Raw genomic sequence first — 16,392 nt, 5'->3', positions numbered from 1 at the left:
ACGGTTTCTACAGAGGAAATCATAGGTATATACCTGGACGGTTTCTACAGAAGAAATCATAGGTATATATAAGGACGGTTTCTACAGAGGAAATCATAGGTATATATATGGACGGTTTCTACAGAGGAAAGCATAGGTATATATAAGGACGGTTTCTACAGAAGAAATCATAGTTATATATAAGGACAGTTTGTACAGAGGAAATTATAGGTATATATAAGGACGGTTTCTACAGAAGAAATCATAGGAATATATAAGGACGGTTTCTACAGAAGAAATCATAGTTATCTATAAGGACAGTTTCTACAGAGGAAATTATAGGTATATATAAGGAAGGTTTCTACAGAGGAAATCATAGGTATATATAAGGTCGGTTTCTACAGAGGAAATCATAGGTATATACCTGGACGGTTTCTACATAAGAAATCATAGGTATATATAAGGACGGTTTCTACAGAAGAAATCATAGTTATATATAAGGACAGTTTCTACAGAGGAAATTATAGGTATATATAAGGACGGTTTCTACAGAGGAAATCATAGGTATATATAAGGACAGTTTCTACAGAGGAAATCATAGGTATATATATGGACGGTTTCTACAGAGGAAATCATAGGTATATATACATGGACAGTTTCTACAGAAGAAATCATAGGTATATATAAGGACGGTTTCTACAGAGGAAATCATAGGTATATATAAGGACGGTTTCTATGGAAGAAATCATAGGTATATATAAGGACGGTTTCTTCTGATATTTGACAACATTGATGGATAAATAATGTTTCTGATTGAAAGTTTTTCAGTGAAAATAATGAGAAAAAATGACAAATTGAGCCCAAGGAAACGCTTATATTGTTTTTACATATTTCATTGTCTATGCAGTCAATTTGATTAACTAAACTGAAAGTATTAATTGCCATTTCTACTTATTTCATTAGGCTGTTTTTATAATTTACATGATAATAATGCTTTTAAACAATAAACTTCACTTTTATTCTAAATATTATTAACTTGAACTATTTGTTTGAATCATATTATTTTCCGGTTCACTAACATGTCATCCTGAACAAAATCTATACTCGGTCATTGTTGTACTTACATCTTTTTCTTTTTCACAGATGACTTTGGTTTGGACTCTGACTTGGGTTTTTTAACTGCTTTCTTCTTTTCCGGGGTTACTGGCGTAGTGTCCTCAATGTCCACAATAAGATCCCCACTTGTGTCCGTATTCTCGTTGTCTACCTTTTCAGAAGGATCCCCTGCTGCTGCAGCAGCTGGAGGAGTTTTAGATTTCTTCGCTTTAGGTGTCTTTGGAGTCTTAGGTTCAGATGGTTTCTTCTTTCGCTTTGTTTTCTTCTTTTTCTTGCCTCCCTCTTCATCATAATCCTCGTCCCTGATTTCCGGTGTTGTCACATCCCCCACAGTGGAGGGAATGGCTGTGTTCTGGGTTAACAGGGGAGGTAATCCAGTATTCCCAGCAGCCTGAGCCCGGGCTACAGCCTCTGCCACGATCCTGTTGGCCTTTTCCTGTTGTTGCTTAGCTTTCTTAGACTTCTTGCTTCCAGTCGTACCTGGTGTGACTGAACCAAGCAACTGACTGGTGTCCATATGCTCCGATTGGTCCATCGGTTGGAAGGCCACCAGGGGTACTTGAGAGTTGGCCTGTGGCTGAGACTGACCAAGCTGTTGTATCTGTAGCACTGGCATATTGGAAGGCATATTTTGGGCTGGCACCTGCTGGACCGAGGTGGCCACGGCCTGACGCATTAGAGGACCCGACATAGCAGCAATGTTGGCCTGCGAGGGCTGTTGAGGTATGTTAGACGATGAAGTAGGCACTTGAGGGGGACTCATCATAACTGGGCCTTGCTGTTGTAATACTGACTGCTGCTGGGGCTGGAAGACAAAATGCAATCATTAATGCTGCTGTAATAGACTGTTGCTGTATGTTACACGTTATCACTGCTGTAATAACACAAGACTACTGCTGTAATATATAACACAATCATTACAGTTACAGGCTGCTGACAGCCAAGGCTTTAAGGTTCAAACAAAGAAAAAGTAAGTAAGGTTCACAATAACCCCAGCTCCCCTGTTTTACCCATGGACAAACCATTTTCAACTAAATTATACTTTAGTAATAATGACATTGACTTTGAACAGAATGTAGTAATATTTGTTTAAAATGCCTACTTGTGACATTCTATTTTTAGTAACACTGATTTAACCCGATGATGACTAATAATCAAACTTGTCAATGGCATGTCGTAGGCAACCATGTCTATTGCGGTTAATGAAAATCTGTCAAGAAATAATGATCACAAACCATTTTCTTTAAAAAAACAAAAAAAAATGTAATGGTGACCTTGATCAATGATGGCCATAATAAAACTTGTCAAAAGTACATCCAAGACAAACATGCATGTCAGTGAAGTTTTTAGTTTTAAGAAAATCTATAAAAAAAAAACAATATGAGGGCCACAGATCTGGCAGCCATGTTTTATTGAAGTCCTAATTCTTAGTACAGTGACCTTGACCTGTGACTGATAATAATAAAACCTAAATTGTTTAAGTTATGTCCAAGTCAAAATTCTGTAATAAGACAAACATAGTAGTTACAGGATACAATTAGATTCCACATTGTCATAAGCAAAATGTACAGCACTGCTGTCCCATGTTACAAGATAAAACTAGAACTGTAAGCCAATGGCTAACTAAATCCCCCCTCCTATATAAACCAGAACTGTAAGCTAAAGGCTTACTAAGGCAAAGCATTGCAAAGCAATATAGTCTCCCACCAGTAATGGTGTCTTTATTGACTGAGCTGTACACTTATTTAAGTATACAGGTCACTGACATACTTCCTATACTCCCTCTCAATGCCAAAACATACTTGCAAACGAAATGTTGTTAGCACAGATGGACAATTTTAAAATCGTCCTGGTAGTAAAGGAAGAGTGGTCAGCATAAAGATTTTAAACAAAGGGACCTAACTCCTTAAAAAGGGTTGAAATGAAAAGATACTGCTTGGATGCACAACGTCAAGGGGCAGTTGCCATATCTGTAAACTTTCATTGAAATTGGCCCAGTAGATAAGGAGAGAAGTTGTCAGGACAAGGATTTTTCAACAAAGGGCCATAACTCCATAAAAAGGGTTGGAAAAAAATACCTGGATGCACAACTTTAGGTGGTAGCTATCATATCTGATATATTCTGTTGAAATTGGGACCATAGTGTCGGAGGAGATGTATGGAGAAGTATTTTTCAACATAGGGACATAACTCAATAAAAAAAAGGGTCAGATTGAAAAAAATAATACCTGGATGCACAACATCAGGTGGTAATTATCATATCTGAAAACTTTCAGGGATATTGGTTCAGTAGTTTTGGAGAAGTTCTGTGGGAAAGTCTTTTACAACAAAGGGCAATGACTGGGTAAAAAGGGTCAGAACGAAAAGAATAATACTTGGATGCACAACTTCAGGTAGTAATTATCATATCTGGAAAGTTTTGTTGAAATCAATCCATAACTTTTAGAAGGAGTTGTCCTGACAAAAAGTTTCAGGATTTTTTAAAGAAGGGCCATAACTTCGTTAAAAAGGGTCAGAATGAAAAGATAATACCTGGATGCACAACTTCAGGTGGTAGTTATCATATGTGGAAAGTTTCGTTGAAATTGGTCCATCACTTTAGAACCAAACCAGCCAAGATTTAATGTGGAGTCGAGCATTAAACATTGATGGGTACATTATATCGCATTTTAGGTGGATGAACTCCCTTACCTATATAATCTTCCACAGACTGCTGGTATAAATCATTAAATGGATTTGAATAATGGAGTCAGTTCAATAGTAAATTCTCTGTATTTAAATTTGCATTAATTATTGATCTAAGTTTAAAACTTGAACACCTGACAGTATTATTACGCATATCTGCTGAGAACAATACTGAAAGTACAAAGTGTTACTGCTGTGGGCTGGGCTGGGCTGGGGGTGGGGGTGGGGGGCCAAAAATATGTCTAGTTGGTTCTCCCATGCAAATAAGTGTAATTTTTTGGGAAATTCTTTATGAATAGTAATGGTGACCTTGACCTTTTCTTCCAGAAATATGAAGGTGTTTTTGTTTTAAGTCTGATCAAATTTAACACTGTGTTGGTTTACAATTTCTAAAAACAGTATAAGTGCCCTTGGTTTTGAAATTGGAACTCTTAAACTCAAATCAAGGCATTCTTGTGTTTATCATAAAGTGATCAATATGTGTTAATCCATTTCCTAAACCATTATACCACTATAGCTAAACCATAAAAACTGCAAGTCTGCAAACCTGTTGGGCAAGTTTCAAAGTAAACCTTTTAAGGCTTCTAATACAATGTTTTAAAATACTCCTTAGAAAAGACATACTAAACTATATGCCACAGTTTACACAGTATAATGGTCTGCAATAAGCAGGCATTACCTGCATTCTGACTGGTGATGACCCTCATTTCATAGTTTGTTACTCTGTGATTATATAATTATGCACATACCACACAAAACTACGACTAGATGTAAATACTTGTACACCTTTGTAGTAAGAGAAAACGATATTATACCTCTATACCCAGTGGTGTTTTTCAACCAAACCATTTTGGTCTTCATATCAACTAAACAGTATTCACTGAAAGTCACATGACTGAATTGATCATGTGACAACAACAGTTGGTCATACAAAGAATATTTACCTTTCAGTGAATACTACTTGGGTATATAGTGTGTTTATTAAGTTGTGTAACAGGTATATAATCATATTTTTGCTAGAAAGAGAACTAATTTTACTACTAGTATAAAAGCTATAAAAGCAAGGCTCCATTTAAAGTTGCTATCATTTTAGTAGCATACATATATACCCTATAATACTAAGCAAAAATAAATAGGAGTTTTTTGTGTGAAAATAAGTATACTTTTTTACAACTGTATTGAAATTGGATTATTTTGTATAAACGTTTGATTGACCCATCAAATTAAAGATGACAGGAACAAAATGTAAAAAATATATCTTATGCATTCAACAGCATAAAATGCTGAAAAAGTCAACAGGAAAGAATGACATCTGATCACGACATGTATGTGCTGTATGTCAGAGTGGTGACTCATTGAGTTGTATGATACAGATTCAACTATACAGGTTTCTTCCTAACTCAATCTAAAGGGCACTGGATCAGTAATCTATTTTCCTAGATTTTTGACTCCTTGAGGAAAAACCTCGAAAATATGACCTCGGAAATATACATTGATACTTAAGGACGATGGCACTGTATACGATAACCTGAACCACACTGCAACATGCAGAGATATACTCCAAGAGACTCAAGAATGTCTTTTCATGGAGGGAGAGTATGTTACAGGGCTGAACCATGTAGCTGATTGTTACTGACTCTACCTCAGTGAATTTCCTCTTAGCTCCACCAGTAGAGAACTGGCCCAGTAATCTGAAGTTCTAGGTTAGATTCCTAACAGAAGTTCTTAGAAAAAGTGACCTTAGTAACAAGAATGGCCTTGAAACAATTTTACATCATTTGCAAGTCTATGTTTCTTGACAGACATCTCAATGAACAATCATGTGACAGACATTGCGGTATGAACCTTTTAGATTGAAGGATAGAAGAGGATGATAGCGAAACCAATTTTCTCTGTCACAAATTAAACTGGCCCTTGTCAGGCCTTACCCTCACCAGATAGGACTCAATAAGCTGGATCAGTGACAATGAAGTTATTTTTTTTCGCTAGACAGTGGTGAATGGTGAGAGATTATTTCAGGTCAGCGGTCCGTGTATGTTGGTGTAGGTAGATTATTGGTCAGTTTAATCAATATTCTACCAGCACAGATCTACCAATACAAGTGTGTCCTCTCACTCCCGTGTAACTCAGCTGGCAGCTGTACTGTGGCCTTTCTCTCCACTACAGTGTCAAGCTCAATACAGCTCTCCGACAATCAACCTGTTTACACATTTTTAACGATTGATCTGTCGCTTCCATACGTCTTAGTCCCATCTTTATAGACGGATACGTGCAAGACCAGGGATTCAACATCTATAACCTTGCAAAGACTTGTCATATAGGGGGATATGTTCAGAACCAGGAACTCAAAGACATCTGTCTCTTACCATCTATAGTCTATACACCTAACACTATAGTCCAATAGGGGGATATGGTCCGAGGCCAGGAACTCAAAGACATCTATCTCGCTGTATCTTTACACCTAACACTGTAGTCCAATAGGGGGATATGGTCAGAGGCCAGAAACTTTAAGACATCTATCTCGCTGTATCTTTACACCTAACACTGTAGTCCAATAGGGGGATATGGTCTAAGACCAGGAACTCAAGGGGGATATGTTCCGAGGCCAGGAACTTTAAGACATCTATCTTGCTGAATCTTTACACCTAACACTGTAGTCCAATAGGGTGATATGGTTCAAGGCCAGGAACATAAGACATCTATCTTGCTGTATCTTTACACCTACCACTGTAGTCCCATAGGGGGGATATAGTCCGAGGCCTAACACTGTAGTCCCATAGAGGGGATATGTTCCGAGGCCAGGAACTTAAAGACATCTACCTCGCTGTATCTTTACACCTAACACTGTAGTCCAATAGGGGGATATGGTCTAAGAACAGGAACTCAAGGGGGATATGTTCCGAGGCCAGGAACATTAAGACATCTATCTCGCTGAATCTTTACACCTAACACTGTAGTCCCATAGGGGGGGATATGTTCCGAGGCCTAACACTGTAGTCCCATATGGGGAATATGGTCCGAGGCCTAACACTGTAGTCCCATAGGGGGGATATGGTCAGAGGCCTAACACTGTAGTCCCATAGGGGGGATATGGTCCGAAGCCAGGAACTTTGACATCTATCTTGCTGTATCTTTACACCTAACACTGTATGTAGTCCAATAGGGGGATATGTTCCGAGGCTTAACACTGTAGTCCCATAGGGGGGATATGTTCTGTGCTGAACTTATCAGCAGAGCTAACAATGCAGTTTCAGAGTTTTGTGAAAAATAAATAAGGTATCAAGAATATAATACCATTTTACATGTAAACTAAATTTTATAACATTTCCTGAAATATACATGTGAATCAACCTTTTTTTGCAGAAATAATGCAAACTAGCAATAGTCAGCATTTTAGATTTTGTCAGGCATGTCCAGACTCGATTTGCACATGCCAAATATTCCAGGGGCCAGTCTCAGTTTAAATCTGAGCCTGTTATTTTCTTTTCAGGTTCAGCTGGTTGAAACGGTTGAACCAGATACACGAAAAGGACTTCGGAAAGAAAAATGACAAAGTTTGGAAAGAATCTTCCCCTACCATAAAGTTATGATAGAGAAACCCAACCGTAGGGGTGATATTCCTGATTATCTAACACAAGGCTTGCTTTAAGCCAAGGTTTAAAACATTCAAGAATCTCATCCTGCAGGTTGACATTTCTCTGGCATACCCTAAAATATATATAACTATCTGTAGCAATTCTTCTCTCCCATACTTTCAAGAGTATGTTTGAAAACAATGGTTTTCAGTTTTTGTTTCTACCTTTCTATCATTAATTACACATGACCTATCCATTCAAAAGGTGATTATAACGTCATGTTTTAGACCATGGAAACCAAAAAGCATGGTATTTCATTTGTATAGGATGTATGGAGAACTAGCTAAGATTATGGAATCAAGGATTTATAATTCCACTAGCCACACATCCTGATCTATTTCCAGTAGATTTTATGACAGGGCTAGTCAAAACTTTCATTTAAATAATGCTTTAAAAACATAGTTTGCACTGGTAGAATTTTGGAAAATCTGCCTGTGTACACGGAGTGCAACGGACAGGAGGAGACAAATGGGATAAAAAAGGGTACCCTAGCTTCCCTTAGAATAAACGGTATTACCAAATGTATGCAATATACCGTTTATGGTACATTAACTAAAAATCTCTGAAAGCAAAGTTTTTAAAGTACAATTTTCACAACACAATATAAACTCTATATTTCTAGTTATTTCAAATACACCACTGGAATTTTTTAAAACAAGATGGACCGGAATGAAATTTCGAATTTTAAATACATCAAATTAAAAAAAAAATGGGCATTTTTACAGTATCATAAAAAACTGAGTAATTTAGTATATGGTTCATGCATTCTGAAATTGAAATAAGGGGAACTATGGCCCCCATTGCTCTTAAAAGAAACAAACAAATCTACAATTTATATCAAATGAATTTTAGGAGCTTAATGCGAAATGTCAGCAAACTTTAACACCCAATATGGCTGAAGTCAGTTTTTAGATGGGAACAGATCTATGGAAAATCTGATCTGGTGGCAAACATTTCTATGTTAAAATGACCTATTCCAAGGGTCAGTAGTACCCAGTTTTACACACTTGAAAAAGTACTCGGTCTGTGCTAGTCTTAAGCTCAAACAGATTTTTTTTTAAATAGCACTAGGGGATTTAGATTGGGGAAGATTGCATGCTGTGCATTTAAATTAGCATTTTTGAAAAAATATTTCTGTATAAATAGCATTTCAAAGACTATTATCCTTTGCTTACCAAAACTTATTTACATAAACTTACGTGTTTTACACATCATAAAAAGTAAATTAATATTTTTTTATAATTTCAAATTTGAGCTCTTGAACTAAATCTTGAAAAAAACCACTATGGAATGGGGCCAAATTTTTGGCCACCTTTGACAAGAAAGAAGAACTGAGCACTCGTAAACAACAAACAAGATATAGACTCACCTGTATGACCACCTGTAGATTCTGCTGTGCTGGTTGGGACATCACCTGGTTGAACTGACCCTGTGACGGGTCCATCTGCCCGGCCTGCTGGCCTTGTGGCTGGGTTATGTGAGGGCGTTGTTGGAGCATACTCATGGTGCTCCCTGGCTGAGAACTCACGATTACAATCTTCTGTTGTTGATTCTGAGGTTGGTTGGGCATGTTTGGTCGTTGGATTTGAATGAATGATTGTCTTGCCCCCGTACCGGCACTTCCACCCACAGTTGACTGAAGATGGATCACTTTCTGCTGATTGTCCTGTTGTTGCTGCTGCTGTTGCAGATTGGGAATTTGAAACACAAGCTGTTGTTGATTATGCTGTTGCTGAATTGGCTGTTGCTGTGAAACCATATTTGAATTTGGAATATGTTGCTGCATCTGCTGCATTTGCTTCTGTCTTTGGTGTGTTAATTCTTGTTTAGCACGCAGCGTTCTAATTCGTTCCTGTAAATCCAGCATACCTTGTTGGGTTTGATTGGTCTGTGGCATGCTATGCAGTTGCTGAATCTGCTTCTGAAGATTTTGAATTTCCATATTCATGCTATTTTGTCCATTCATATTCACAGTTTGTTGACCACTCATATTCATATTAGTTACAGCAGATGGCCCGCCTACCTCAACAGCAGGCTGACCACCCAAGTTCACAGTTGGCGGGACCATACCCTGACCGAGAGCCTTCATGTTTGGACTCGCTGGGGCCACACCTAGAGTTCTATTTGGGACATTGGTGTTAACACTCATCCTCATGCTTACAGAGGGCTGACTGTTCCCCCCTGGAGCATATGTATTAGACTTGATAGGTGTTTGGTTCATTGAGGAGTTACTACCATCACTGCTGTGGTAAGGACTGGCAGTAGGCGTGGTCTGACCTCCAGAGGGAGGGGACATTAGATCCATCTGAGATTGATGTAACTGTCTTGCATTTCCCTGAGAAGTAGGGGAGGTATGTGTGATATCTGGGGTATGGGATGGTGGAGGCGTTGGTCGGGGAGGTGGGGTTGGTCTGGGGGATGGGGTGGTCACACGTTGTGAGTTCACACTGGTAGGAAAACCAGGCATAAGTGTGGAAGTCTGATTAGGGCTGGTGTTCTGGAAATGGCTAAGACGACTAGACGTGTCTCCAATCCCTTGTGACATAGCATTCTGTGTCGGTTGGAATGGAAAATTTTGATAGTTCGACGTTGGAACAACAGGGTTTACTTGAGGTCGCTGGTGCAAGTAATTTCCTTGGAACGGTTGCTGTTGCGGCATATTCTGCATCGGTGTACTAGCAGTGTAGGCAAGCCGCACATTGTTGGCTGAACTGATGCCGGGTTGCTGGAATGATGGCTGTACCTGTGGGATAGGATGCTGCTGTTGCTGCATTGGAGTCATAGCATTCAAAGCACTGCTGGCAGACAATGGCACATTAGACATAACATTATGATTACCAGGCGGCGAGGCTAACCTTTGCATATTGTACACACCCGCTTGGTTTGCACTAGTGTTCTGATATTGACTAACATTTACTTGGGGAACAATATTTGAAGTGGATTTAGGTAAGGCATAGTCATGGTGAGTGAGGTAAGTTGTCATTTGGGTTCCGTCACCAAGTTGTGACGGTGCCATTTGCGGTTGCTGAGGTTGAGGGGTCTGCTGAAGCTGAGACTGCATTGGTCTCTGTTGATGGAAAAAGGTATTGGCTTGACTAGGACTAGTCTGACTACTGTTCCACATGTTATTGGTCTGTTGTGATATGTTCTGAGTGATCCCAATCTGCCGCTGGTGGGGATTAGGAAGACGAGGCCCCGTCATCGGTGCACTGCTCATTCGATAGGATTGATACCCACCTGGAGCTGGTTGTTGCTGTTGTTGTTGCATCAATCCTCTACCAGCTGACGAACTTCCAAATGGAGGTTGAGTTGTTATCTGCTGGTTCGGCATCATCATTCTTGGTTGTCTTTGTCCACCATTCATACCCGGTATAGCCACATTGGCCATCTGATTGATTCCTTGCTGTTCATTATATTGGGGAGCAGCAAAATTCTCCGAAGAAAACTGTTGTTGTGGTGCACTGGAACTTTGGTAGGACATGCCAGAAAATTGGTTCCCTGAGAGGTTAGGCATTTGAGAATGAGATGCACCATAGCCAGTGTTGAGCAGTGGATCAGGTTGAATGCTCCCCATACCTGTACTAGGGCCAAGTATGGAAGAGTCCATCCCATTTCCAGGACCCCCGATCCCAGTGTCTCCTCCCGTCAACTCATCCAAAAATCCGCCGTCCGCATCAAACAAACTCAGCATGGATTCGTCGGTCATTGTGAGGCGAACACCAGCCACATGCGTGTCTGGTCGACCCTAATCAACGTATTGTACAATCCTACTTCTCTATAAAGTCCATTGTAGTGTCATCGACAGGACCAGCACTTGACTAGCACCTGAAAAGCAATTAAGAGAATTTTAGCACACATTTACATTTATTTAACAAAATTATTCCATTTCTCATGAAAACATTACAAGACTGCCTAACACTGTACCACAAATCATTAAACATTGACCAGTCAAACACTATCACAGAAAAAAAGGGGACAAAAGGGGAAAAATAAGGTAACAGAATAATGTTGACAAAACATAAAATAAGGTAACAGAATGATGTAAAATATAATATATAATATATGTCACAGAATAAAGATAACTATAAAATGAAACACAAATACCACAGAATATCAATGATGCGCTAACATTTCACTGCAAAATTATATAGAAGCTAACAAGCTTGACAAACCCTGCACCACAGAAGGAAGTTGAGAATGGACAAACGCTATGCCACAGAATAAGCTCATATGCCTTCTCAGGCCAGGTGAGCTAAAAATCAATAAAATGCACAATTTCAATTGCTTAAAGTTGAGCCTTCTCCAGTCCAAGTCAGAGTATGAAGCTGGTGTTTTTTTCTCTCTGTAAATATGTTATGGATAATTAATGTCGGCAACTTTAGATACTAGAGGCACTATAGTTTATTGTGAAACCTGCTGAGACCTGATTTTATACACATATCACCCCAGTCTCTGATGTGTTTGGTCTCACACTAATGTTTTCAGTTGGAAACCAGGTTATTTTAAAATCACCTCTACAACATTACTTTGCTGTCTGATTTTCACTTTGCTTAATTCTCTAGGACCCTTAAAAAACAATGCTTTCAAGATTGTCCATCAATGACAACGCAAAAAGGCAATATTTGATCAAGTTAACCGATGCCTTCAATTTTATTTTGTTATTATTACCAATTTTGAGTAAGGCTCAAATAATTCAAAATAAAAAATAAATAAATCATGTTTTCCTCAAAAATAGTGTGAGGTTGGTTTTCCTGCTTGTCACTTGTATCAGCTTATGGTAGGGGAGGCTGCTACTGAATGTAACCGACTTCAAATGGAAATATACTGCCTGTTTGTCGGCATGGGAGGGTTGATGCACTTCTTATATATAAAAAAAAGCTTGACACACTTGATAGTAATATGTTTGTTTTTGTGAATTAGACAACTTCTGTCATGATATGGTACTGTACACTAGTGTACTGAAAGAAAGCTGTGAAGAAACATTTTACTGCGGACACAGATAACAATTCAAACTTTTGAATGATACCATAATTTATTGATGCAGAAATAAATAGGGGAGTGGGATAACGCGTACTAGTACTTCATGTCTTTAATACAGCAGTGAGAAAACAGTCGAAATATGCTGTTTGGGGGGAAATGGTGTGTAAAAGTGCCCCACTCATCATTTAACCATGCAGTGCATCCCCATTATATTAGATATGGTATCAGTAAGTTATATTCCTATTCCTGCTGACTTAAGGAATGATATACAGTAAATCAGGATATCTGAAAACGATGTAATAAATTACATGTTTGTTCTTGTAAACAAACATGATATGTGACTACATAACATGCTGGGTAAGACATTATTGTTTCCCTGACAATCAATATGACTATCTGAATATATTATTTGCTAGTCCTTCTTTGGGAACAGCAGACTTTGAAAATATTTCTTCCTTGGCAACCTTTTGATTTTTTTATAGCAGACATTCTGCTGCTCAAATTAATAAACATAAATAAAATGTCTATATAAAATAAAAATAACACTGTATAATAGCATCTTTTGAGTTTTTCTTTCAGGTGAAATCATAAGACCATAGTATATCGGAATAGTCTGACAAGTTCACTGGCTGAAATACCAGTTTAAGGTCCAAATTCAAGAGTCTCCCCCCGAAGTAGGGAGAGTTGGGAAGTATGATATTCCCATTTATGATCAATCAGTCTACAAGCAATAACCATAACCGTTTGACAACCAGGAAAATGTTAAGTAAAATGTTCTGTAACATTAGTGAACTGAATAAGGAAACTAGATTATTTTTAATCATAACAGTATTATTTGGTATAAAATGGGAAAGTGTTGACATATCAATTTTGCTTATAAATTGGCCCATTTATATTCAAATCTAACAAAATATATTGAACACAACTTACCTTGCTGATCTTACGTAACTACAGCAAGGTTTGGTTCATCCCATATGCACAAAGGTAAAAATAAAGGTGGATCTTCCCAAATAACTGGGGTTTTCCCCAACCTCAAATATTATAAGGGGATTTCCTTTACATATTTCAAAATTGAAATATATCTGAATACAGAAAAAGGTAAAACACAGTAAAAGCTACACGAAATATGTGATATTACTTAAACATAGTCCTATTTCAAATATAACTGCTATATAACAGAGTTCATTTATAAAGACAGTCTTATAGAGGATTAAGTATCCCGTCGTGGGCCTCAATTGAGGTCGAGATGAACCACGAAACGAAACTCTCTCGCTTGTACTTAGGGGTTCAGAATAAGAACCCGACACAAATTCAGACATAAAAATTACCAAAAAAACATAGAATATATACAAATAACGAGCCAACGACTTGGCGAAGACAAAGAGGTCGGCCATTAGTGTACCGCGTGTGTGTACTAAGATAATGATTTTTCTGTTTGGGCCCCATCCACGGGACAACCCGTATTGTGTATTTACCGACGCACGTGCAACGCTTTCCGAGTGACAACAACTGCTTATTATTCCCCTATTAACTCATATTCCATAAACTAAGACAAAAACTACAACCAAAATGTACATTTACCTATCTCTGTCACCACACAACAATGGAAAGTTTCCTTTGAACGCCATTTCGGTGTGTAGTTTTTGGAGAATTTTATCCAACAGAAGCCAGGGACAAATAGGGACCACCGTAAGGGGCATGTTGTCAATTCAACGTAAATGACACAGAGGATGATATAATTAACAAATAAATACACAAATCAAACGACATATAAACATCCTACCTGTCCTTTGTCAAGAAAAATAGACAATTTTCAACCGGATGATTTTGTTGAGTTTAGACCGCTTATAACCTCAACATCATGCATCGTGTGAATAGCGAGTGCCCTTCCATAAGAAGAGTTTTGATTGGCCAGTGGATGAAGTTTGGAACTAGCAAAGAATCAATGTTAATATATGTTGCAAAAAATAAATAATATGAAACATCAACATAGTAGATGGAATCTTAACAATAGAAGCTTTTACTGTTTTTCTTAAATGATTTTCATCATTTTTTACATAATCTATATATTTTTTTATCCTTGAACGCTTCGCCGTATCAACCAATCAGATTGACGGTTACAAACGCGTTTAATGCAATGGGCATATCTTCGCTGTCCGAAGATAAACCAATCACAATGGACTCTTTCAAAAGATCCCCGGATGCAATTACTAAATTTGTTTTTCGATGGCCAGGCGCAAATCAATCCTGCTAACAATAGCTTGTGTCTTTAATTTTAACTGGTGTCCCCACTTTAAATCTTTAGGACTGATCCTTCCACGTCGTTTTTGTTAGTCAAGGGATATTGTATGGTAACGTTAGATATGTACAGGGGAGTCATAACAAGAGCGTGTGCTCTACGATCGCCGATGGTCAACGTGCCCTTTCTATACTCAGGCGTTTGTTTTTGTCAATAAAAAAATAGTCTTGACAAAAACAAGTATTTTTTATGAGTAGGGTGAATTTTTGTTGTCATGACTATTTTTATTGACAGAAACAAATGCCTGTGATAGTTAGGCCTCTCAATATACACGGTATTCGACAAGATCATTAATAAGGCCTATATTAGATATATATGTCTCTGCATCACACTATATTGCTTTGTCAGTTGACTAAATAAACCTACTATCTAAATGTGCATCTGTTTGTTCAAGTATAATATTGTATATAAAACACTTCTATTGACTATATACCTTTGTTGATATATTTTATAATACTGGTCAGTGTAGTGAGTGTAGGGAAGGAGTTGGTCTGTGCAGGTGCTAGAATAATTTAGGCTCTCACCCGTCCTCTCAAAAGTAGCTATCGGATACGAGGACATCGTACTATTTTGACTAGATCATGTAGTACTGCTCATGTTTAAACTAATCATCGGTGGCTGTCAGGGTCTGTTGATATATATTACTACAACAAGAAAATCAGCCTTTCTCCCCTCGACAATAAACATAGTATGACCCCACTTGTATAATCAATTACTAGTTATTATATTATTGATTTTTTAAAAGAGAAAAACCTAGACCTCTAGACATTTAGAAATTCATTTAAATATATATAAAAAGGTCAAACACAACGCTTCTAATTCATTCTGTATCTCTATACAACTAGATACATAATGTGATGAACAATACAATTGTATTTATTTGTTTTAAAAAGAAGAAGAAAAAATCGCCACGCTTCGCTCGGCATTGCTTTTTTATCATACTGGAAGTTTGTAAGATTTAATTTAACTGTTTCGATTTAGAAAGAATATCAAAATAACAAGTCATCAAGTTAAAATACACGTTTTAGATGCCTAAGTTTGCCGCTGACCGGAGTGCATGTAATTTCTTTTATATTTTACTGCATCACCTCTTAAGCGCAAACAGTATACTAAAGTACACAGACCTAAAACTACTACAAAAAAAATCTCCGCACAACTCCTTTCTCTACCTTTCAAAATTCCCGCATCTGCCCTGAAACCCATCTCTTTAAGTAAGTGCCAGTATCCGATATAAGTGTTTAGTCGATGGCGACACAAACATTATTTGACAGACCATCTTGGTAACACAGCTTCATAACGAAAATTAATTACGATAACTATTTACACAGAATTTGAAGTTTTTAAGTTTAAACATATATTATTGACAACATATTGACAAAGGGATTTGTCGGTAAGTTTTTCCAACTTATCAATTGACTTCTCCCGTAATAAAGACAAATATAATAATACACAATTGTCACATGATGGTAAGAAAATAACTATGTTATTAATTAATTGTATNGGGGGGGGGGGGGGGGGGGGGGGGGTAAGAGAAGAACCAGGAGACAGGACTGGGGTCGGAGGTTGGATAGAGAGGGGTGGGGCGGGTAGTTAGTCAAATGTACCCGATCTTCCCAGGAAATGCTGTGCAGCCTTGGCTAGTTTCATATTATCATCTGGTGAGATGTTGGGGTCACCTTTACAAAGAATATCTACGTT

The 16,392-nt window shown here is 37.9% G+C and overlaps 1 protein-coding gene across 4 annotated transcripts in view; it reads right to left on the bottom strand.

Annotated features, from left to right (window-relative positions):
* Positions 1–14,269, bottom strand: part of LOC110462670 (chromodomain-helicase-DNA-binding protein 8-like) — a 51,809-nt gene extending 37,540 nt beyond the window's left edge. For 3 of the 4 annotated variants that reach the window (XM_021516754.1, XM_021516771.1, XM_021516780.1), the window contains exons 1-3: positions 14,179–14,269; positions 8,785–11,240; positions 1,104–1,900 (exon numbers count right to left, since the gene is read on the bottom strand). In XM_021516754.1, the coding sequence (XP_021372429.1) occupies positions 1,104–1,900; positions 8,785–11,121 (3,134 nt within the window). In that variant the 5' untranslated portion in view covers positions 11,122–11,240; positions 14,179–14,269. Of the gene's footprint in view, positions 1–1,103; positions 1,901–8,784; positions 11,241–13,325; positions 14,144–14,178 lie in introns of those variants that run through there. The other variant, XM_021516763.1, reaches the window with a different exon arrangement.
* Positions 14,270–16,392: the final 2,123 nt, after the last annotated feature.

This window comes from Mizuhopecten yessoensis, unplaced genomic scaffold (assembly GCF_002113885.1).
Source record: "Mizuhopecten yessoensis strain PY_sf001 unplaced genomic scaffold, ASM211388v2 scaffold1461, whole genome shotgun sequence".
Lineage (NCBI taxonomy): Eukaryota > Metazoa > Mollusca > Bivalvia > Pectinida > Pectinidae > Mizuhopecten > Mizuhopecten yessoensis.
The sequence above is the reverse complement of the archived record's forward strand: the minus strand, read 5'-3'. Positions and strand labels throughout refer to the sequence as shown.